Raw genomic sequence first — 20,973 nt, 5'->3', positions numbered from 1 at the left:
TCCTGCATGGTTGGGAAATTCTTCAGAAATTTAAAATATTCTGTGTTGCAGCATCAGAATAACCTCACTGATGAGTGAGAATCTGTTGTAATTTCCAGTGTGAATTCAGATTTTCAAGGAATTAAGCTGGAAGATAAAAGATTACTCAAATTCCTGGAAATGTCCTTCCAGGGTTAAATTAATCTCTCATCTTGGAACTTGATGTGGATGTGAGAGGTGTGTGCCCAGAAAAGGGGGAAAAGAGGAAAAGGGGCTTTGCATTTTTGCGCTGTGTTTGTTCCTACAAACCCAAGGGCATTTTTAGCTTGGAAAGATTGCCCATATGAACATGTGTAAGAAGCAGCCCAGGGATGGCAGATGTCCAGCCAGGATCGCTTGTCTGATAAGGTCACTTCTCCCAGCACACTGCACATCCCCACTGGGAATGGTGGGATTGGGGATCCCCCATCCCAACCAGCCCCTCCAAACTGCTTCTGTGCTAGGTGTGGCACAGAAATGCTGCTTTATTAAACAGCCAAATAAACGGCTGAGGGCTGACCTCAGCTGAGCCTTTATCACCGCTGCCCTGCTGGTGAACTCCCAGGCTGAGCTGCTCCATGGAGCTCAGCATTTCATCACTCCTGGCTGCAAAGAGTTAATGCTGCTCTCAGAAGCTGCGTGGAAACACAAGACCTGTGACTCCTCAGGGAAAGGCTTCCAGGGCAGCACCAAAACGAATCATTTGTTCAGCTTTTCTGTTGTTTTTTCAAATTTCTTTCTCACTGTAAAGCCATCTTGAATCTCCAGTAAAATGTAAAAGTATTCCCCAAGGGAGAAATGCAGCGAGCAGGCAGGGGGGATGCTGCTCCCTAGGCTCTGGTTTTGCAGCTTCCCTAATCTTGACAGCTCTGGTAGTTGCCCCTGGGATAGAAAGAACAAAAAAAAAAAATTCAGATCAGTCCATAAAGTTCCTGTTGGTTTGAAAGCAAAACCATCTGCTGGAGCCATGCAGTTTGTAAGGGAGTTCAGTAACAGGAAAGCCTGCAGTTGATCAGCTGTGCTCTCTGAAACAGGCAGAAGGATTCAGGGAGCCAGGAGATGTGGGGAGCATGGGGACAGCAGCAAAATGGGTCAAAATAATGGGTTTGTGCTTTGGTTTCAAGTACAAACTTCAAGGAAGAGAAGCGGGTGCTGTGATTTCATATTCAGAGTGTACTGTAAATCCTCAGGAAAACATACATTGCTGTGCCATTAACTCATTTTAAAAGCTTTTTTTTTTTTTTAATAAAGCATTCAGCAGTAAGTCTGATTTGTGTTCTGTGGGTTTTTTCCAGTGGTGCCTCCAGGGAGCCCTGGGCCCATCACCCGGCACGAGTCCTACGACAGCCTGGCCTCCGACCACAGCGGGCAGGAGGATGAGGAGTGGCTGTCCCAGGTAGGCTCTGGGGCCTTCCAGCTCAGCAGAACAGCAGTGGGAGACTCTGGCAGCAAAATTCCCAACTTTCCTCCAAGTGGGAAGTAACCTTCCAGCAGCCAGGGTGTTGCTGTGTGTAAAACTGAGTCCACTGTGGCTGTGGGTATGGGTCTGATGGTGCCAAAGCAGACAAAGCCCCAGCATTCCTGACACACTCACACCCCTGGGGAGCTCAGCAGGAAGTGGGGAGTTTCAGCTGGCAATAACAAGTGACCTGCCTCCCTTTGTCTCCTGGCATGCACATTTGGGGCAGGGATGAAGGAAGTTGGCAGGATGGTGGTGCCTTTTGGGTGGTGACCTTCCTTTGACCATAAAAATGGGGCAGGAGCTGGTTTACTTCCTTCCTTCCCTGGTTATCATTTCCTACTGAGAATTCCTGTGACTTCTGGCCAGATATAAATATTCTATTGCTTTAAAACTATCATGCTTGGTGGAGGATTTTTATATCTTTAGGTCTAATCTTTGTCTTGTTATCCAATCTTGCTTTGTCTCAGTCAATGAAGCTTCTCTGTAAGAACTCAGTAAATACTTGACCATTTGGCTCAGAACCTCAGTGTAAGAATGTAGGTCATGAATAATACACTGAGAATTAGTTCCTGTTAGAAATGAAAGGTTAGAGTTAAATAAATAAATAAAATTTACAAATGCTCTGGATTTGCCAAAGCAATTACAAGGTACCTGATCCATGGAATTCACCCTGACAAATTAGGTGGGTTTCCTCTGGTTTAAGAACAATGTTGTTATGGGAGTGATGCATTAAATGTGTTGCTGGGGTGTATGGCATAAATATGAAATATTTATGGATGGGATTTGCTTCTCCCACTGGTGAATAAATCATACACAGCTTTTTCCTGAAATGAGAGGTTAGGTTTCCACATGGACCTGTCCAGGAGGAGCCTTCACTGGGGAATCCAGTCATGGGAATTCATTTACCTGTCTGAGGTTTCAGATGTGGCTGCACATTGAGGTGTCTCATTTGTTTGTGCTGTGTGTGATTTCTCAGAGCACAAAGATGATGAAACTTCTCAATCAGGGCAGTCAACAGGAATTTTATCTCTGAGCTCACTGGGAGCAGATTTCACCTGTAGTTTTCCACCTCTCCAGGACTGTTTGGAGGTATTTCCTTATTTTATTGTTCTGGTGGAACCTTAGGGAAAAAGAGATTATGGCAAACCTACATTATGGCTGTTTGTTTATTACTAATTCTTGGAAGATACAAGATGTCAACAGAACCTTAGACTGCTCGAACTTCACCACATCCATCCCTCTAGAAGAGTGAATAAATTTATAAAAGGAAATAAAAATCCCAAGTGATGTCACAGAACAGGGTTAATTCTGAGAATGCTCCTGGAATGTTTAATTCCTGCTGAGAGCAGGAGTGATGAGAGCCCTTGGAGCACAGCAGCGTTGGCTGTCCCCGAGCCAGCCACTTCAGATTAAGCCTAAAGTGCAAGGATGTTTTTCAAAATTAAAGTGTTGTTATCAACAGCAACAGCAAGCAGTGAAACCACACCGCCCTTCACTTCAACTTTTCAATTAGAACAGTGGGTAATGTGTGCTGTCAGTGGGAAGTAGATACAATATGTTTGTCCTGCACACAACAGGAGAGTGAATAGGAACATCTGGCCATAGCCTCAGTAAAATTGCAGAGGCATCTGTTTACCTCTCGGCTCTGTGACACTGATGGTTTCAAGCTTAAAATACACAGATTACTTTATCTGTGGCCTAATTTACACTGCTACATAAAAGCTACTTGCCTCAGAAAGGGCTGCAGCCAAGCTGAGTTAGGCTGAGCTAAATGCAAAGATGGAAATAGAGCTGCATGGGCTGTGGTTGTTGGCTGACATTAGCAGAGAACTGACATCAGCCAGGGTTTCAAATTGCTCCTTGAAGATGGAGAATCACTGCTGGTATGCATCTGTGTACCTGTACAAAAATCCGTTCTCATGAATTCCCTGCTAATTTGCATTTCTGCTGTGAAGCTGATTGTTGTTTTAGCAGAAACTGATAGGTACTTTATAGTCTATTTTCTGTTTTAGAAGTATGAGTTCACCAGAGCTTAATATTTTCATTTTGTCTTTCTTTTTTCTGATCTTTAAAAGCTCTTTTTGATTTTTAATCTTGTATTGCATGATCTTTTCAGCCTTAATGATTCTCTTCTGTTGATTACAGAAGTTGTATGCTTTGTTTACCCTTTTATTTACAGTTTTCCTGATCACAAACACCCTACTTCTGTTGAATTGTCAGAATTTTGGTTAAATGGATGTGTTTGTGTGTGGCACATCCATGGCTGTGTTTCTATGCTGAGCATGACCTGGGCTCGTCCCAGCACTCTTCCCATGGCTCTGGGTTATGGATCTTGTGCTTCCCACAAGATGCTCTGTGCCAGCCTCTCCTCTCATGTGCCAACAGGAATTAGGAGCTGTGATTTACCATCCAGCTCTCACTGGATCCATGGGAAGCAATTTAAGCTGAGAACTTTGACAAAGCAGCTGTAACAAAGCTGGAAGGAGCTCTCTGGAAGTACTTCCCTCCCTGCTTGGGATGGGGATGTCTGGGGCTGTGGGCCCTTGGTTCCTCTCTCTGCTCCATGCAGATTCATGTGTTCCCTCTCAGTCATGGCATTTGAGTTTTGGGGTGTATTTCATCATGGCAAGGGAAGGAAAGAACAGGATCAGGTGAAGTGGTGGCCAGGATGAAGCTTTGATCTTTAGAACAATTTAAGAACTGGAGTTCAGTGTCCTGAGGCTGATGGTTCATGAGCTTTCAAATCTCTGCAAGAAGCTCTTGGCTTTCACTGTAACATCATTCTCCAGCAAAGACATCCCCAAGTTTGCTTTGTTAAACATTCCTCCAAACACCCTGGCTCAGAGCACCCTTCTCACTTGAGAGCAGCGGGATTCCAGGAGTCCAGCACACCAAAGGAACCCTGGAGCCCTGATGTTTTCTGAAAAATACCTTTGCCAGGGTTTTTCTTCTGAGAAGCTGTGAGGCCTCAGGAACAAAATGTAACCAATGGTTATCTGCTGCTGTGGAATGCAACAGGTGCATCTGTGATTGGTCTCATGTGGTTGTTTCTAATTAATGGCCAATCACAGCCCAGCTGTCTCAGACTCTCTGGTCAGTCACAAGATTTTATTATCATTCTTTTCTTTGCCTTTCCTTGCTAGCCTTCTGATGAAATCTTTTCTTCTTTTAGTATAGTTTTAAAATATCATTTTAATATAATATACATTATAAAATAATAAATCAGCCTTCTGAAGCATGGAGTCAGATCCTCATCTCTTCCCTCCTCCTGGGACCCCTGTGGACACCACCACAGAACCCCTCATTATCTGGAGCTGCAGCTCTGTGTTAATCCCTGCCCATGTCCCCTCCCACAGGTGGAAATTGTGACTCACACGGGGCCTCACCGACGCCTGTGGATGGGCCCTCAGTTCCAGTTCAAAACCATCCACCCCTCGGGCCAAACCACCGTCATCTCCTCCAGCTCCTCCGTGCTGCAGTCCCACGGGCCCAGCGACACCCCCCAGCCTCTCCTGGACTTTGACACGGATGATCTCGATCTCAACAGCCTCAGGTAACAATAAAACCAATTCCCAGCTGTCTGACACTTGCTGTGTGTAGGATGTGTCACAGTTTTTATCAGGCTTGTCCAGAGGAACGTCTTGGAAGAGCGCGTGATGCACCAGTGAGAAAAACCCATCCAGGCCGAGCAGCTCCGATTCCTTTTGCTGTCCCTTCTTGGGCTCATGGCAGGCAAAGACAGCACAAAGTCTGCTGGCCTTGCTCAGTGTCCTCTTGCCTTTCACAGTTTCTGCATTGCTTAATAAATTCATTTTCTCAGACGTGAGTGGGAGCTTTGTGCCATGAATTTAGACAGCGGTCAGTGTGTTGGAACAGTAAGTGAACTTCTGGAACGTTTTCCTCCTCCCTGTTTTTATTTTTTCCCACTCCTTTTTTTCCTTCCTTGTAATTCTTTTTCATGTATTTAATTCATCTGGTTTTGGACATTAGCTGATTTGGAAATGGGGACAGGGGGTGGGCGAAGGGAAGGGAAGGAAGGAGAGTGAAGGCAACTGTGGGTTTACATTTACTGGTGATTTGTAGAAGAGATTTATGCTCCAAGTGTTTGTGTCCTGCCCAGTAACTCCAGATTTAACAAATTTCCATGCTCCTGACTCTGCATGTGATTTGAAGTCCAAAGTTCTGTGGTAGGGACTTGGATTGTTTGGGACTGTGAAACTCTTAGGAGTAAAGCAAGAGAGATGGATAATATGACTTATCCCATGAAAAGTGGGCAGATTGTCCTTGGACTGGAAATCCATGGTTTGAAATGTGTGATTTTTATTTGGGTGTAATTACTGCCACAAGTAAGGATGTGGCTGTCAATTTTTTTTTTTAATATAAATATATATAGATTCATGCACATGCAGAAAGAAAGCAGAAATAAAAAAAATAATACCAATCTATGTTACAAAAGGAACCAACAATTACAAATGGGTCTTTAAAATTCTGCTTTTGAGGAGGGCAATGGAGGTTTTTTAACCAAGTTTGGGTAGGGTGAGCTTTTTCCTTTCTTTGAGGCTTCCTGAGGGCTCCCATCTGAGCCATTCTTTGGGAATACCCACTTTGAGTCTCTGGGCAGATTATCCCAATCTCAGCTGCACCAATCAAGGGAAACCAGAACTTTCCAACGGCTTTTAAGCCATTTCACAATGAAATTGCTGCTTGTCCCAGGTGATTCTCGTTTGGGTGGGATTGTGGCCAGGTGGTGGCTGTGAATCGTTTGCCCAGGGAGGGGTGGAGTTACCAGCCCTGGACCTGTTCAGAGTAGGACTGGACGTGGCACTCAGTGCCATGGTTTAGTTGGTAAGGAGATGGCAGATCATGGGTTGGATTTGATGACCTTCAGGGGTGTTCTCCAGCCTGGCTCATTGTGATTTGTGTGGATTGAGTGCCATGGTTTAGTGGATGAGGAGCTGGTAGGTTGTAGGTTGGACTGGATGGTTTTCAGGCTGTTCTCCAGCCTGGCTCAGTGGTTTGTGTGCACTCAGTGCCATGGTTTGGTTGATGAGGAGATGGCAGGTCATGGGTTGGATTTGATGACCCTCAGGGTGTTCTCCAGCTTGGCTCATTGTGATTTGTATGGATTGAGTGCCATGGTTTGGTTGATGAGGAGCTGGTAGGTTGTAGGTTGGACTGGATGGTTTTCAGGCTGTTCTCCAGCCTGGCTCAGTGGTTTGTGTGCACTCAGTTTGCCATGGTTTGGTTGATGAGGAGGTGGCAGGTCAGGGGTTGGATTTGATGACCCTCAGGGTGTTCTCCAGCCTGGCTCAGTGGTTTGTGTGCACTCAGTTTGCCATGGTTTGGTTGATGAGGAGGTGGCAGGTCATGGGTAGGACTGGATGATGCTCAGGCTGCTCTCCAGCCTGGCTCACTGTGGTCTGTGTGTGCTCCCCAGGATCCAGCCGGTGCGCTCAGAGCCCGTCAGCATGCCGGGGTCCCCGCGGCCCGCGGCCGACCGGCGCGGCGTCTCCACGGTCATCGATGCTACTTCAGGTAGGAACACCCTCGTTTTCTGCTCCATATCATCAACCTGCTCTTTGGTTTTGGCTGGTAATATGTGTGCTAATTGTTGCCATCAGAGCTGTCCTGATTTTCTGCACCACAGGGTAAGTGCTGTCTCATACAAATACTCAATCCTGCCATAACGATGATTTTTATTTCCCCCTCCTCTTACCACTCAAATGTGAAGTCACAGCATTGTGGTAAGGTCTGGACACGTATTTATGTAAAGTTTAACATGAGCTATAGAATGCTAAAAATTGCCTAAACTAAAAAGCAGAACATTTACAAATACTAACACTGAAATGCTTTTATTAATGAATGCCTAAAGCATAGAATATTACAGGTCCAGCTCGTTTATAAAGTAGCTTTCATTGAAATGTAATCATAAATGTAATTGATTTCTGTGAGCAGTTGGGACAACAGGAGAGTTTATCTATGTTTGTGTTATAGGCACATTTTCACTGCTCTGCTCTGAAAAGAGTGTGTAGATTTAATACTACAGTGGTTGTGTTAATATCAACAGAGTAATAGATGTACTATAAAGTTCTCTTTTCCCCTCAATGCTGGGCAATAGCCTGTCTAAAGAAACAAGGGCAGCAGCAGAGCTTTATGTTCCACTGCAGCTGTGCAGTGTCTGAGGGTCCACACAGCAGGATTTTGTCAAATAAAATCTCTCACAAGTAGAATTATTAAACACATAGCATTAGTCAAACAGTCAAGTCGGAGAGGATTTTAATCTTCAGTGATTTGAAAATCCCTGGAGACTCCTGATTGGATTGAGGTTAAACTGTAAAAAGAGACTGTAACACATACAGAAAGGGGTTTCTGAAGGTTGGTTTAAAGAGAGTTAAAATAAAAGCTCCTGTTTCAGACTCTGTTTGCTGTTTGATATAAATGCTGAGTCCAAGATACTTCATTGTTTGCCAAATGAATTTATTTGGGTATTACAGGATATTTCATATATGTGTTTATAACAGAGTTCAATAGTAACCACATTTACTTTGGATATTGAGAATTGTCCTTATAAATTCCATTTCAAATATTTAAAAGTTGTTAAATTAATTCCTGTTGGGCTTAGACAAACATCTGGTGTTGGTTATTGAAGGGGAATTTTGTTTGTTTTACTGCATGGCAAAGTAATTTTGAAAATAATTGTTTGATACAGAAGAAAATATTAATGCATCAGTTATGATTTTTTTTTTGCCTAGTTCATCTATGCTTATTGCTTGTAAAAGGTTCCAAGTTGGAATCACAGGAGTGCTTCAGGCTGTATACGTGACACTTGAGATTCAGTGATTAATGGCAGAGCTGTGCCTCACTATCAGCTGATACAGAGGCAGATATCAGCATTATCAGGGTGGGGATTTTCCCTCCTGTGTAGGAGCAGTGCCTTCACCTGTAACAGGGATGTGCAGTAATTCTGAAATGTATCATTCTGTAACTGTGGCCCTTCCTGAAGCTGTGTTACCCCATCTACAGCAGAAACAATGGACACACAGAGCTGTGCCCCTTCCATGCTGAACAACTTCTCCTCAGGTGTGGATGGGGCTTTAATATGAACTGACTCATGTGAATGTGGTGAAGCCTCATTTGTAATGCCTTTAACATGTGTGTCTATATTAAAATTGCCAAAATCCATTGTATACATTGTTAGGACACTGAGAATATATTTACTGTGCAGCAGTGACTCAGTTTGGTTATAACACTTCATAAGTTTCTTGTAAACAATACATGGCTTTTGTCAGGGACATGCTGATGGCAGAATTTTATTTACTTCATCCAGACAGGTTGGGTTGGAGTTGATTTTTGATTCAGGGATTTTAGCATCTCTTTGCAGGATTTGTATTGCCTGATCCTCACTCTTTCCCATGCAGAGCCTTAGGGGTTCAGTTTCTAAATTGTGTGGTGGTTTAGGGGTGTGAATTGTTGCAGAGTAAAGGAGACACAAGGAAAATACATACACTGTTTTTGAGATTTCAAACTGTTCTTGTAACAGGGCCCAGCAAAGGAAAGAAGAGTATTTTATGCTTATTTTCTTCTCCTCCCACTTCTGAGATGTGCAGAAAACTCCATTAATCTCAGCTGTGGATGGGAAGGGTTTGCTTTTAGCACCACTCATGTACAGCGTTGGCTTTTTGTGTTCCAGTCCACCACTTGAAGTGTTCTCATTTCCTGCTCTTCCCACGTTGCTGATGTTCTTTATGGAAAAGACATTTTTAGGTTTGAAGGATTTTTAAGTAGGTCATAAATTTCTGCTGCCTGAGCTGAACCAGGAAGTGATTGTTGAGCTCTGGGCCTGCACTGGGGCCTGTTGCACTTTATGAAGATGTTATCTGGAGCTTTGATTGCCTGTTGCTTGGAGATGCAACCGTGTGGCGCCTCCGCTTATCTGACTCATCACTTCTCCTTCCTATCAAAGGACTCCAAGTACATGTTTATCATCTCCATTATCCTTCTGCCATCCCCAACAGCTTCCTTCCCTCTCCCCCTTTGGTGACAATTCTGTTGTTGCATTTATTAAGCAGTTTGTGTGCTTTGTTGGGTTTTTTTTTAAGCATGTTTTTTTTTCCTCGTGTGTCTGTAAAACTGGTGTGCTAAGGACAATCTCATAAGATCACTTGGAAAAGTCTTCATTTAAAAAGTGCAAAACTCTAATGCTGTTATCAATAATGAAAATTTACAGTGGCATTCTCAAGGTGGATGGCTGAATCTGTAAAGGTTACTTGGATATATTTTTAACATGTATATTACAGTTTGGTTCTCTCAACTCAAAATTCTCCCAAGACACTCTTATCTGGTTTATTTTTTTTCAAGAAAAGTTTTCAAAAATTCAGTCACCTAAAGCAACTGGACACTTGTCCCTCAGTGCACGTATTTGAGTCATATGCATCACAGAGAGAATGTAGCCTCAAGGATGAAATGCACGGTAATTCCAGATGCTGCTCCAGATTGGCAGTTGGAAATGTTAAAGGGGGACAACAGTGAGTTTAAATCTCTGTAAAGCAGGAAGCCTTTGGTGATAATGCAGCAGCAGAACCACTGCAGAGGCAGGAGCTGCTCCCTGTGAGCAGCAGGCAGAGGGTGTCTGTCTGTCCCTCCTCCCCAGAGCTGTGCTCGGGCTCTGGGCTTGGCTTTGGGTTAAGCCTTAGGAAGTCAGGTTCTATTTATGAGCCCAGAAATGAAAGAGAAACCTTAAAGAGTCCTCCTGTGTGCAGGTGATGCTGCAGCTGAAGGTCACATCCTTACACACCCACACCAACCAGGCACCTCTCTGAATTTCCATTCTGTGCCCTGTGGAGATGATACACATCATATGTGTCACATACCTGAAAAACAAACCTGGTGGGGCTCTCTGAATAATGAGAGATGCAGAAACGAGGGGTATGGGCAGGTTAGGATATCTGTGCAGTCAGCTCTGAGCTTCCAGAGCTGGAAAGGCTCCAGGGAAAGGATTTTGCAGCAGTTGCTGCTCAGGGAGTTTGCCCACACAGCTGCACTGAGTGTTTCCCTTCAGCTGCACCCAGGGGTGGGCTCAGGTCCTCAGGTGTGCTCAGTGACTCAGTCCTGCTCATTTAAGAGAAGTGGCTGCATCTGTGTGTGTGTCTATGGAAAGCCTTGTTTGTTCCCTCACACAAAGAGCTTCTGGACACTTACCCATCAGCCCATTTGGTTGCATTGCTAGTGCAGGATGAGAACATTGACAGAGGAATTGTCTAATCTCTTTTTCTGCATCAACCTCTTCCTTTCCTGATGGGAGGAGATCACAGAATAGAATCATAAATCTATTTCTTTCTTGCCTAGAATAAATGCAGAAATTGAGTGGGAAGGATTTCAGTGAATGGCATTTTTTAATGAATAAAATTAATTTGTAGAGGAAAAAACGATCCTGAGGATTCTTTTCCTCCTCATTAATTGTGTGTGGGGTGGGGGGAACCTTAATGTTCTCAACTGAAACCTGGTGAGTGCTGTGCTGCAGGGGGATGCACACATCATTTTTTAATGAAGATTGTTTATTACTGTTGTATGAAACTCTGACAATACTAAGCTCTCTTCTGGTTACTTCAATCAATGCCCACTTAAAATCAGCTTGTAATTTAGTACTTCCCTCTCTTTTGTGTGTGACTGGCTGGTCATGGACAGAGAGTTCTGCCTGCAGAGGGTTTAATGAACAGGAGAATTGACTGGGGCTTTGTGGGGGAGGGAGTTGTCCTTTTATTGCTCATCACCACACCTGTGAGGCACGGACCACGGGACAAATTTTTACTGTCCAGCAATGCTCTCACTTGGAATTTAATAAACACTTATTCTGTCACACCTTAAACCATCTGAGCTCCTTTCTGTTGTATGCACAATCAAATATTTATTCCCAAACGCTGTAGAGCACAAAGTGCTGCCTGGGAGCAGTGCAGATCAGTTATTCAGGTAGTAAAGATGTGTGAATGCAGCTGGCAGATGAAGTCACCACCATTGTGAATTCCCAGGCTGTCCCTGCTGCCACAGGCAATGAATGCCAGGGCTGGGCTCCCCTTGCTGCAGGAGCTCGGGTGTCAGGGCTGCTGAGCTCCCTGCCATGAAATGGATCCGGGCTGCAGTCCTTGACCTGAGCCTGTAATTACCTGCCTGGGATAAAGGTGGTTTGTTGTGGCAGATAGAGATTGCACTCTGGGCCGCAGAGGATAATGCTGAGCTTTGAAGGCAAGGAAGGGGTTTGGCCCCTGGGCTGTTCTTCACAGTAATTGAGAGGTTTTAATAATGGGCAGAGAACAAGCTGCTCTTAGGGGGCATCACCTGTTCAGGAACACAGAAAAACCAACCCAGCACTGCTTGGTTTGTAGTTACTCATCCTGTCAGCCTGAATTTACATGAGTTTAAGTTATGTTTCTTTCCTGGAATAACTCCTGTGCTGATCCTGTTAATGTATCTATTTAAAATGCTTATTATGTTACCTATTTGCATAACATTTTATGCATTATTCCCTGACTAGTGACAGCATGTGGGATATCTCAGGTATCTTTGTTTCCTCACATATGCCCCTGCTCTCTCCATCCAGCTCATCTGCCTTGCTAAGTGTGTGTGTGCATGAGCTGCATAATGCAAAATTCTGGTACTTAGAATGTTTTCAACTTGATTTATTTCATCTAATTTGAGAAAATGTTATCTGATGATTTTTGAAGAGAGCCTTAAGACAGAAGTGACTCTGCCAGGCTCCAGGATGGCAGTGCAGTGTCCATGATTACATCTGCAAACAGCTATGCCCTATAGACTGGGGAGATGTGAGGAGAAATTGAAATGACCTGACACTCCTGATGGGGCACTTGCTGCTGGATCACTGCCTGGACTAGGAAAAGACTCAGCTGCAGGGGTCCATGGAGCAGCATTAATGTCTTCAAACACTGGTGGGTGTTTTCTGGAGGCAGGAGAAGTACACTGGAGAGGACAGCCATGGGAGCAGTGAGTGAGAGGCAGCAGAATCATTAGATGCTGATTTAATTTTCCACCCTGTGACGATTGGGGGTGGTTTAGTCAGTTCTGGAGGTGGCAGCTCACTCCCCACAGCACAATGTGGTGATGTGGGGCAGCTTTGCCCTGCAAGGGACAGAGGAGACTCCTCATCCCAGTGTGCCTGTGGTACAGCTGAGCACTCTGATAGCGATTGAAGCAGTTCATCTCTTCTGAGATGGTTGCATTTCAAACCAAGCCTGTATCAGCTTAAAAACCACTGCTGTGTGCATCTGATTTCAGTGGTGGGAGTGAAAATCAAAACTCAGCAATTTCTAGGCCCTGCTGTGTTGGGTGGAATTTGACTTTAAGCAGCTGAGGTTCCTGGGGTGCTGCTCTCCTTGTTCACCTGTCCCAGGGGATTTTTGGCCCAGCAGTTCCTGTGTTGGTGTCCCAGCTCCCCGAGCGAGCTGTGACCTCCCCAGCATGGTACCAAATCCAGGGCAGTGGGGTTTTCCTTCCCCAGGAAGATGAGTTGCAGTGGGGCCCCGGGGGCCCTGATGATGGTGCCTGGCACGGTGCTGCTGCTCCCAGACAGTTGTTCCTGTGTCACACAACCTGCCTGACGTGTGTTCAGGGCTCCATTAGTGCAGCCCCTGCAGTGTCTCGCTGCTCAAGTGTGAGCCACCACCTTCCAGTTGGAGAAGGCACCTTCAGTTCACATCAGCTGAAAAATTGCACTGGGCTGGGGCATGGTGTGAGCACAGAAATGCCATGGGTTTGTTTAGAGGGGAAAAAGAATCTTGTTATCCTGGGTGTTTTGTGCTAGTTAACAAAAACTCATTCTAAATACGAGATTCTGATGTGCCCCTTAATTATCTTTGATTAGCAGCTGTTAATGCTGTGTGTAGGTAGCTTTAAAGCTCTGAAGAAGTGGGAAGTGTTGATTCTAATCATATCTGACACCACAATCTTCTGTGGAGCAACACATGAGCTGGGATTCCCGATGGGCTCCTGTAGGATACAATATTTATTATAGCTGGAGATCTAAGAGCTCCCAGCTACTGTTAAACTTACAAGAGATCCAGAAACCTCAGTGTCTGTACTTGTGTTTTGAGAGATTGCACAGAAATAACACACCACTGGTATTTGCAGGCAGCGTGTGCATTGACATTTCTGCTCTTTTCCTCCACTGCTTAAAGGAGGCATTTTGCAAATCTTTATATTTTCATAAGCTTGTAACATATTCTAAGCTCATCTATTAATCTAGACTGCTTGAAATGGCCTTAAAATGGATGTGCAAACTAAAAGAGTATTTGACTTTGGAGTGACTATTGTTTCAGGGAAAGGTTTATTTGTAATCAGTTTATAATAGAGACATTTTTATTTAGTGATTTCATTAATTAGGCTTTATCTTTCAAAGTATTTGCTCACCATTTCCCATGTTTGCTTTGAAAACATCTAAATAAGCCTCATTATTTCTTGTTCTCACTTTGGCCTGCAGTCTCTGTTAGATGTTAATGGTTTCAGCCCTCAGGATCCTGGTTCTGGTCCTCTTGAGATCCTCCAGCTTGTCCTGCCCTCTTTCCAGGAGGTGTTCCACAGCATCAGCCCTTGTCCTCAGGGCTCTGCAGACCCTTCCTTTTGTCTTTCAGCTTCCTCCTGCTGTAATTTTTTATTTTCACCACTGTTAATCCAAAAGGAGCAGGTTTTAGCAGTTGTCCATTGGAGTGTGATAAGGATGAGTGAGCAGAAGCGTGGATTTGGAGATATGACACATAAAACTGAGCTGTTTGGCATGATAAATTAGCCAGGCATTTCATCTACTCCAAGGTGCAGTTTAATACCTTGAGGGTGTTCCAATCACAGCCTCCTCACCCTGGCTACTCACTGGAGTAAAGATGTTCTCTGCTGGGAATAAATATTTATATTGAAGTTGAAATACAGCCTGTTGGTGCTCACTTGTGTATATATTTTATTGCCTTGGTGACGTAAGGGGTAAAGAAACAGATGGAAAATATTTTGTTTTCCTTAATTATCCACCACTGTGGGACAGCCATTGGCTTGGGGCTGTGGCTCCTCCCCTGCCTTGGACTCCATCCCTGGCATCACCCCAGGCAGATTTTAATAGTTCTTTATCTGCTGCTTGCATTGCTCTTAACTTTCACTTTTTATTACAACCCAGGCTAAATTGGGTGCTGGTTACTGCTCCAGGAGAGCTCTGAAAAGCCAAAGCTGGTGCCAGCAAGTGGCTGCTGCAGAGAGCAGGGAATGGGAGCGGGGAAAGGAGGCCCTGATTGTCACCATCCTCCTCCTCAGCTGCTCTGGGTGCAAGGAGAGTCCTGGAGGTCCCAGCCTCCAGCTCTGGGGTTTTATTCCTGCTTGGAGCAGCTCACCTGGGATGTCCTCCTTCCAAAGGGAACATGGAGGCTCTGAGTCTCTTCTCTCACGTGAAGCCCAGCACTCCCTGACTTAAACCTGGTGCTGCTCTCCTTGTGGAGGTGAGAACAAGCAGGGCACACTCAGCAAGGACAGAAAACAGGTTTGGGGTTTTGTCATCATTGTCCTGGGATCTCTCCAGGCGAGAGGTGCTCCCTGAGCCCCGGTGCCCCAGGGCTCTGCTCCATGCAGGCCTGGAAAATGGAGCAGGGGGAAAGCAAAAGGTGCTGATATGAACAACATATGGTTTCTGCTGGAGTTTGGCCACAGATTTAAGACCTCAGAGTGGATTCCTGGGGCCTTGGTATCCTATCCCAAAACCAACACACAAACCTTTCCAAATACATTTTATAAGCTCTGTGATTGTAATAGTGCTATCAAAAATCCCGTGTCCCCAGGTCATCTGGGGTGCAGAGCATCCTCTCCTGAAATCCCAGGCTTGCCCATCCTTTCCTCCCTGGCATTTCCCTGCAGCAGCAGCAGCAGCAGCAGGGCAGCCCTTTGTGCCTGGTGTGGAGCAGCCTGGGGCCCTGCACAGCTGCTTTCCCTGGAGCTCCCTCACATCTGCTCAGGGCAGGGCTCCCTGCCTGGCCCTGTGGCACAGCCCACCTGGGCTGCAGGAGAGCTGCTGGCTTTGTGAGGCTCTGGCACAGCTTGGAGGAGTGGGAGCTGCCCCTGCCATCCCCTTTTGGGCTGCCTTTCCTTTCCATGCCTTTTGTGCTTTTGCTGTGAGAAATGGCACATTTGTAGCATCTTTGAATTTTGGGGCACTCAAAGAATCCTGACTATTCACTCCAGGAGAGTCCTACCTACTTAATTTTACCTTGATGCAAAAAAGCAGAAAGCACTGCTGCAGTAAGAATCTTGCTAGCTCCTTACAATTCCCATTAATTGGGATTTTCACCTGGAGGTGAGAACAAGCAGGGCACACAGAAAACATGTTGTCTGTTCTTGCTGAGTGTGCCCTGCTTGTTCTCACCTCCACAAGGAGAGCAGCACCAGGTTTAAGTCAGGGAGTGCTGGGCTTCACGTGAGAGAAGAGACTCAGAGCCTCCATGTTCCCTTTGGAAGGAGGACATCCCAGGTGAGCTGCTCCAAGCAGGAATAAAACCCCAGAGCTGGAGGCTGGGACCTCCAGGACTCTCCTTGCACCCAGAGCAGCTGAGGAGGAGGATGGTGACAATCAGGGCCTCCTTTCCCTGCTCCCATTCCCTGCCTCTGTTATTTACAGCAGGAATGCTGAGCAAACCACTGAGTACTCTACTTTTTGCCCATCACTTAAAATATATTTAAAAAATAAGGATGATTTTACTTGTGATTGAATGTAAGATGTGGTAAATGGCTGTAGATCATCTGCAACGTTTTTGTGTTGCTGGTGGATTTTTAACAAGCAGAAAGTTGCTGTGAAAGAATTTGGAGAAGCAAAAAGTGCTCTGGTAGTCTTTTGGTTTTGGTGTTTGTATTTAAACTCTAGGGAAAAAACCCAAATAAAAGCAAACCAACCCTCAGTATACAGAGAAATGCTTGCAGGGAGCTGCATCTTAGCACTGAAGTTAGATAAAAAATTCACTGTATTGTAAGTGAACCATTTCCCCCTTGATTTGTGTCCAAAATATGAGGAAAAATCTTGCAGCTGCATTATGCATTTTACAAAAGAACATATGCATGCATTTAAATCATTTACATTTCATCTTTGCTTTCTCTTATTTTTAACCCATATTATGGTGAGTGACAGCGTGTTTGGAAAACTGAGGTTGAAAGCAAAGTTTAAACTTTGATGCCCAGTAAGCTGAACTGCCAGCAGTGCTTCACTATTTCATGATTTAATTTCAAAGTTTGGCTCATGCTTTTTTCTTTTCTCTCCAAAGAAATATGATTGAAACTTTGTGAATCTGCCTGACCAAAAAAAAAAAATTAAATTGTACTGCAGTTGGTTTGTGCTGGTCCTACAGTTCCTGCAGAGGAAGGTCCTGGGAGGATGCACAGCTTAAAGATGATCAGGGCTCAATGAGATTATTAATTGGTGGTCATTAGGTGGTATCAAATATTCCCCATGCTGTAAAATGGTTTTTGCTGGGGGCTGAGGAGGGGAAGGTGGAAGGGCACCAGCTCTGTCTGTGTGGCCCTGTTCTGGCCCTGCTCTGTTGAACTCAGAGCTGCTCCACTTCTGCAGCAGGAGCTGACAAGGACTGGGGGTGGGATGGGCTGTTCAGTGCCATCAGCAGGCAGCACTCCCCCACTGCTGTGCATGAACAAATAAAATCCAGCTTTATTGGCCCACTTCTGGCCTTTTCATAACCCTTCAGTGAGGGATTGTGCAAGGCGTGAAGGGAGAGCGCCCGCTCGGGCCACGGCTCGGGGAGGGACAGGGAGCGGGGACAGGGGACAGCTGAGGGCTGTCCCCTTTGCCATGGACAGGTGAGAGCTGTCCCCTTTGCCATGGACAGGTGAGGGCTGTCCCCTTTGCCATGGACAGGTGAGGGCTGTCCCCTTTGCCATGGACAGGTGAGGGCTGTCCCCTTTGCCATGGACAGGTGAGGGCTGTCCCCTTTGCCATGGACACGTGAGGGCTGTCCCCTTTGCCATGGACAGGTGAGGGCTGTCCCCTTTGCCATGGACACGTGAGGGCTGTCCCCTTTGCCATGGACAGGTGAGGGCTGTCCCCTTTGCCATGGACAGGTGAGGGCTGTCCCCTTTGCCATGGACAGGTGAGGGCTGTCCCCTTTGCCATGGACACGTGAGGGCTGTCCCCTTTGCCATGGACACGTGAGGGCTGTCCCCTTTGCCATGGACAGGTGAGGGCTGTCCCCTTTGCCATGGACAGGTGAGGGCTGTCCCCTTTGCCATGGACAGCCGAGGGCTGTCCCCTTTGCCATGGACAGCCGAGGGCTGTCCCCTTTGCCATGGACACGTGAGGGCTGTCCCCTTTGCCAGGATCATGGAACTGGGCTGTGCAGAGCAGCAGCACCATGCAGAGGTACCCAATGGTGCTGGGAACTGGGGTTTGTCACCTTCCCCTCGTCCCACAGAGCTGCCCTGGTGTGGCACTGCCACCAGAGAGGTGACAGGACACGATGACACCCAGACCTTCCCTGTGAGGAGCCAGCCACAGCCTGGGCTCTGTCACACAGCCAGAGCTTGGGTCCATGGCTGCCTCTGAGCCCCGGGGTTGGCAGGGACAGTTTGACACACACAGAGCCACAGGGTGTGCTTGGAAATGTAGATTTGGAACAGGGATATTTGCACTCATCTCTTGGATTCAAAGGGAGTTTCATCCCGAGCAGCTTGCAGAAATTTTTCCTCATTGTCTTCACCTTCCACAAGAGTTAAACTTCCAGTTCTTAATTTATTTTGCTGGTAAAGATTGACTTATAATTGAGGATGTCACGTGGAGGACCTGTAACTTATTTGTATATCCATCCTTGCATGTTTAAAACCAAGTCAAGAAACTAATGAGGTTACAAAAATATTGCTGATCCTGAAGCAAATACAGTTGGAGAACATATGCTTTGGTTTTACATTTCTGCCTGTAAAAGGTGACATGTCCCGTGTTTGTCATTTAATTTAACATTCTATATATTTTTAAACGGCTGTATGATTTGAAATCTCCAGATGCCAGGCTTTGTGCTAAATGAGCTTGACAGTTCAGTGATGTGGAAGGCCATTATCTCACCTTTGTGCCTCTAAACTGGAGCCACTTGCCTTTGCCTGCTCATAATGCATTTACTGCCTTACAGACCAGGAATTTTTAACACCTATTGAAAGCATTAATTAGCTATGCCACACTGATGAGCACTTTAAGTGAAAAGCAAGAATTGATGCTGCTCTTTGAGTTGGTGTTTCTCCCACTTCAGAGGATAAGGAGTACCTAGAGAAATGCAACCCCCATATCCTCAGCACACTCAGGCTCTGAAGCCCTGACTGTGCCCTGGCCATCAGCACAGTGACAATGCCACATCTGAGCTCCTGTCCCCATCCCACCCCTGTCTGTGCCTGGGACGTGAGGCCATGTCCTGATGAACAGCTCTAAATGGCTCCATCCCTGCCAGCTGGTGCTGTCTATGAACCAATAAACCAAAATTCAGCCTTTTGCATCCCATTACTGCTGTCCTGAGTCAGCAGGTCTCAGATAGGATCATTTTTCTCTTGGAAAAGGGATAATCATGACTTGGCCTGTTGAGTTTCAGTAATACAAGAATAAATGTGTCAATTGGATCTTCAAGCTCAGCAGCCTGAAACTCTCTCTATTGTCTAAAGGAGCCTCCAGTGCCTTTGATCACCATTTTCTCCTCTTTCTCAGCAATCTTTCTGGTTTTCCCCATTTTCCTGGGCCCTTGTGACAGTGTTCTGCGCAGATCCCAGCTGTGCTCAGGCACCAGAGGGTTTGTATGATTAGTCAGCATTTGGTTCCCATATATAGCACAAGTAAGTCTGGAGAAAATATCCTCATACATATTTCCAGGCAATAGGATCAAAGCCCTCTCTAGGTTCTCAGCTTTAATTTATCTCTTCTTGCTTGCTGTAGAAGGAGCATCAAATGGAATCCATGTTTGCAGGAGGGAAGGGAGCACTTTACTGGGTAATGCTGGGAGCAGCATTCAGCCCAAAGCTTCAAATCCTGCCCTTTCTTCCTCCGCAGCATTGCCAAGCTCTGAATTTTGGACTTTGTGCCTATGTTTCTACCCAGCTGTGCCTTCTTTCTTTGAATCCTGGGACCTCTCCCAGTTTTGTTTCATTTTTCCTCAGATTTTCCTCTTGCCTCCAGTCACAGCTGCTGAGCACGTCTTCACCTTTGTCATGGTGTTTTCTGTATTCTTAACCCCTGTGTTGGCTCCTTTTCTGCTCTAACACATGCCCAGCTCACACCCTGCATTGAAGGAATTCTTGTTCCTTTCTCATCTTTGGAGTTTTTTGGTAAATTCCCCCAACCTCTCCCTACTCCTGGTACCTGTCAGTATTTCCTGGAGAAGTGGCTGCCCCATCCCTGGAAGTGTCCAAGGTCCAGGGCTTGGAGCAATCTGGGGTAGTGGAAGATGTTCCTGCCCATGGCAGGGGGTGGGAATTGATGATCTTTAAGGTCCCTTCCCACCCAGACCATCCCATGGTTTCATTTACTCCTCCACAAGAAGCAAAGATCTGGAAAGTAAAATCTGAACCTTTTCCAGATCTCCACTCCTCCTTCAGGTGTCAAATCCCAAAGCTGGGACCCACCAGAAATGTGAGAACTGACAGCTCCTGGAGCAGGGTCTGTGAGGAGTTCCCTGGGCAGGTGGATGTTGTGGTGTTAGAAATTGTATTTATCTCAGCTTCATTGGATCCCTTTTTCTGTATCTTTCTTTAGATTCTCACAGCAACAATTTGTAAACGTGGCTGTTTCTGCAGTGGGCACTGCTGGAGACAGCCAGAGGTGACTGTCATTAGTGAGGAAGCAGAATATTTTATTTACACAAATCCTGCAACATTTTCATCCAGGGAAGTTCTCTGCATTTTTACTAAGTGAGGTAAACCAAGACATTCAAGACCTTTTTACATCACATTTTCAGAAAGACCTTTTTTTTTTCCCTCCTGATAGAAGATCTGCATTAAAAAACCCCCACATAATTAGTTTGATTTCAGTCATCTACTCAACATTTCTAAGGCACTTGCCAAATGATCCCAGGTGTGGGATTGCAGCAGGTAATTTCCTGCTCTGTATTTTTGTGGGTGATTTTCTGGGTTAGAAGATGATATCAGCTCACCTGGCCCCTCAGTGACAGAGAAATCCTTTGTTTATTCATTTAGTAGGCAGATTAACCCTAATGAATCTGGCTTCCTGGAAATAGATACAGGGGACAATAGCAGGGTGAGGAGTGGGGAGAAATGGGGCAAATTCCCTTTTCTTTCTTCACTTGGGAATAATGGTGGCTTTCAGAGCAGGGTGTTTTAAATCCAAAAGGAACGTGAAATATGTCAGCCAGAAATTCCTGATTTTGAACAAAAACTTTTCCTTTGTGCCTCAAAGAGCTACTGGGGCATTTCTTAGTGTGCCTGCTACAATTCTGCCCTGCTGAACCTGTTGGAATGTTTTGCCC

The 20,973-nt window shown here is 45.6% G+C and overlaps 1 protein-coding gene across 8 annotated transcripts in view; it reads left to right on the top strand.

The window, feature by feature from the left end:
- Positions 1 to 20,973, top strand: part of BCAS3 (BCAS3 microtubule associated cell migration factor) — a 300,365-nt gene that overhangs the window by 119,331 nt on the left and 160,061 nt on the right. For all 8 annotated transcript variants that reach the window (XM_066563443.1, XM_066563444.1, XM_066563445.1 and 5 more), the window contains 3 exons: positions 1,314 to 1,414; positions 4,837 to 5,033; positions 6,918 to 7,015. In XM_066563443.1, the coding sequence (XP_066419540.1) occupies positions 1,314 to 1,414; positions 4,837 to 5,033; positions 6,918 to 7,015 (396 nt within the window). The remainder of the gene's footprint in view (positions 1 to 1,313; positions 1,415 to 4,836; positions 5,034 to 6,917; positions 7,016 to 20,973) is intronic.

The sequence above is a fragment of the Molothrus aeneus genome, chromosome 20 (genome assembly GCF_037042795.1).
Source record: "Molothrus aeneus isolate 106 chromosome 20, BPBGC_Maene_1.0, whole genome shotgun sequence".
Classification (NCBI taxonomy): domain Eukaryota; kingdom Metazoa; phylum Chordata; class Aves; order Passeriformes; family Icteridae; genus Molothrus; species Molothrus aeneus.
The sequence above is the reverse complement of the archived record's forward strand: the minus strand, read 5'-3'. Positions and strand labels throughout refer to the sequence as shown.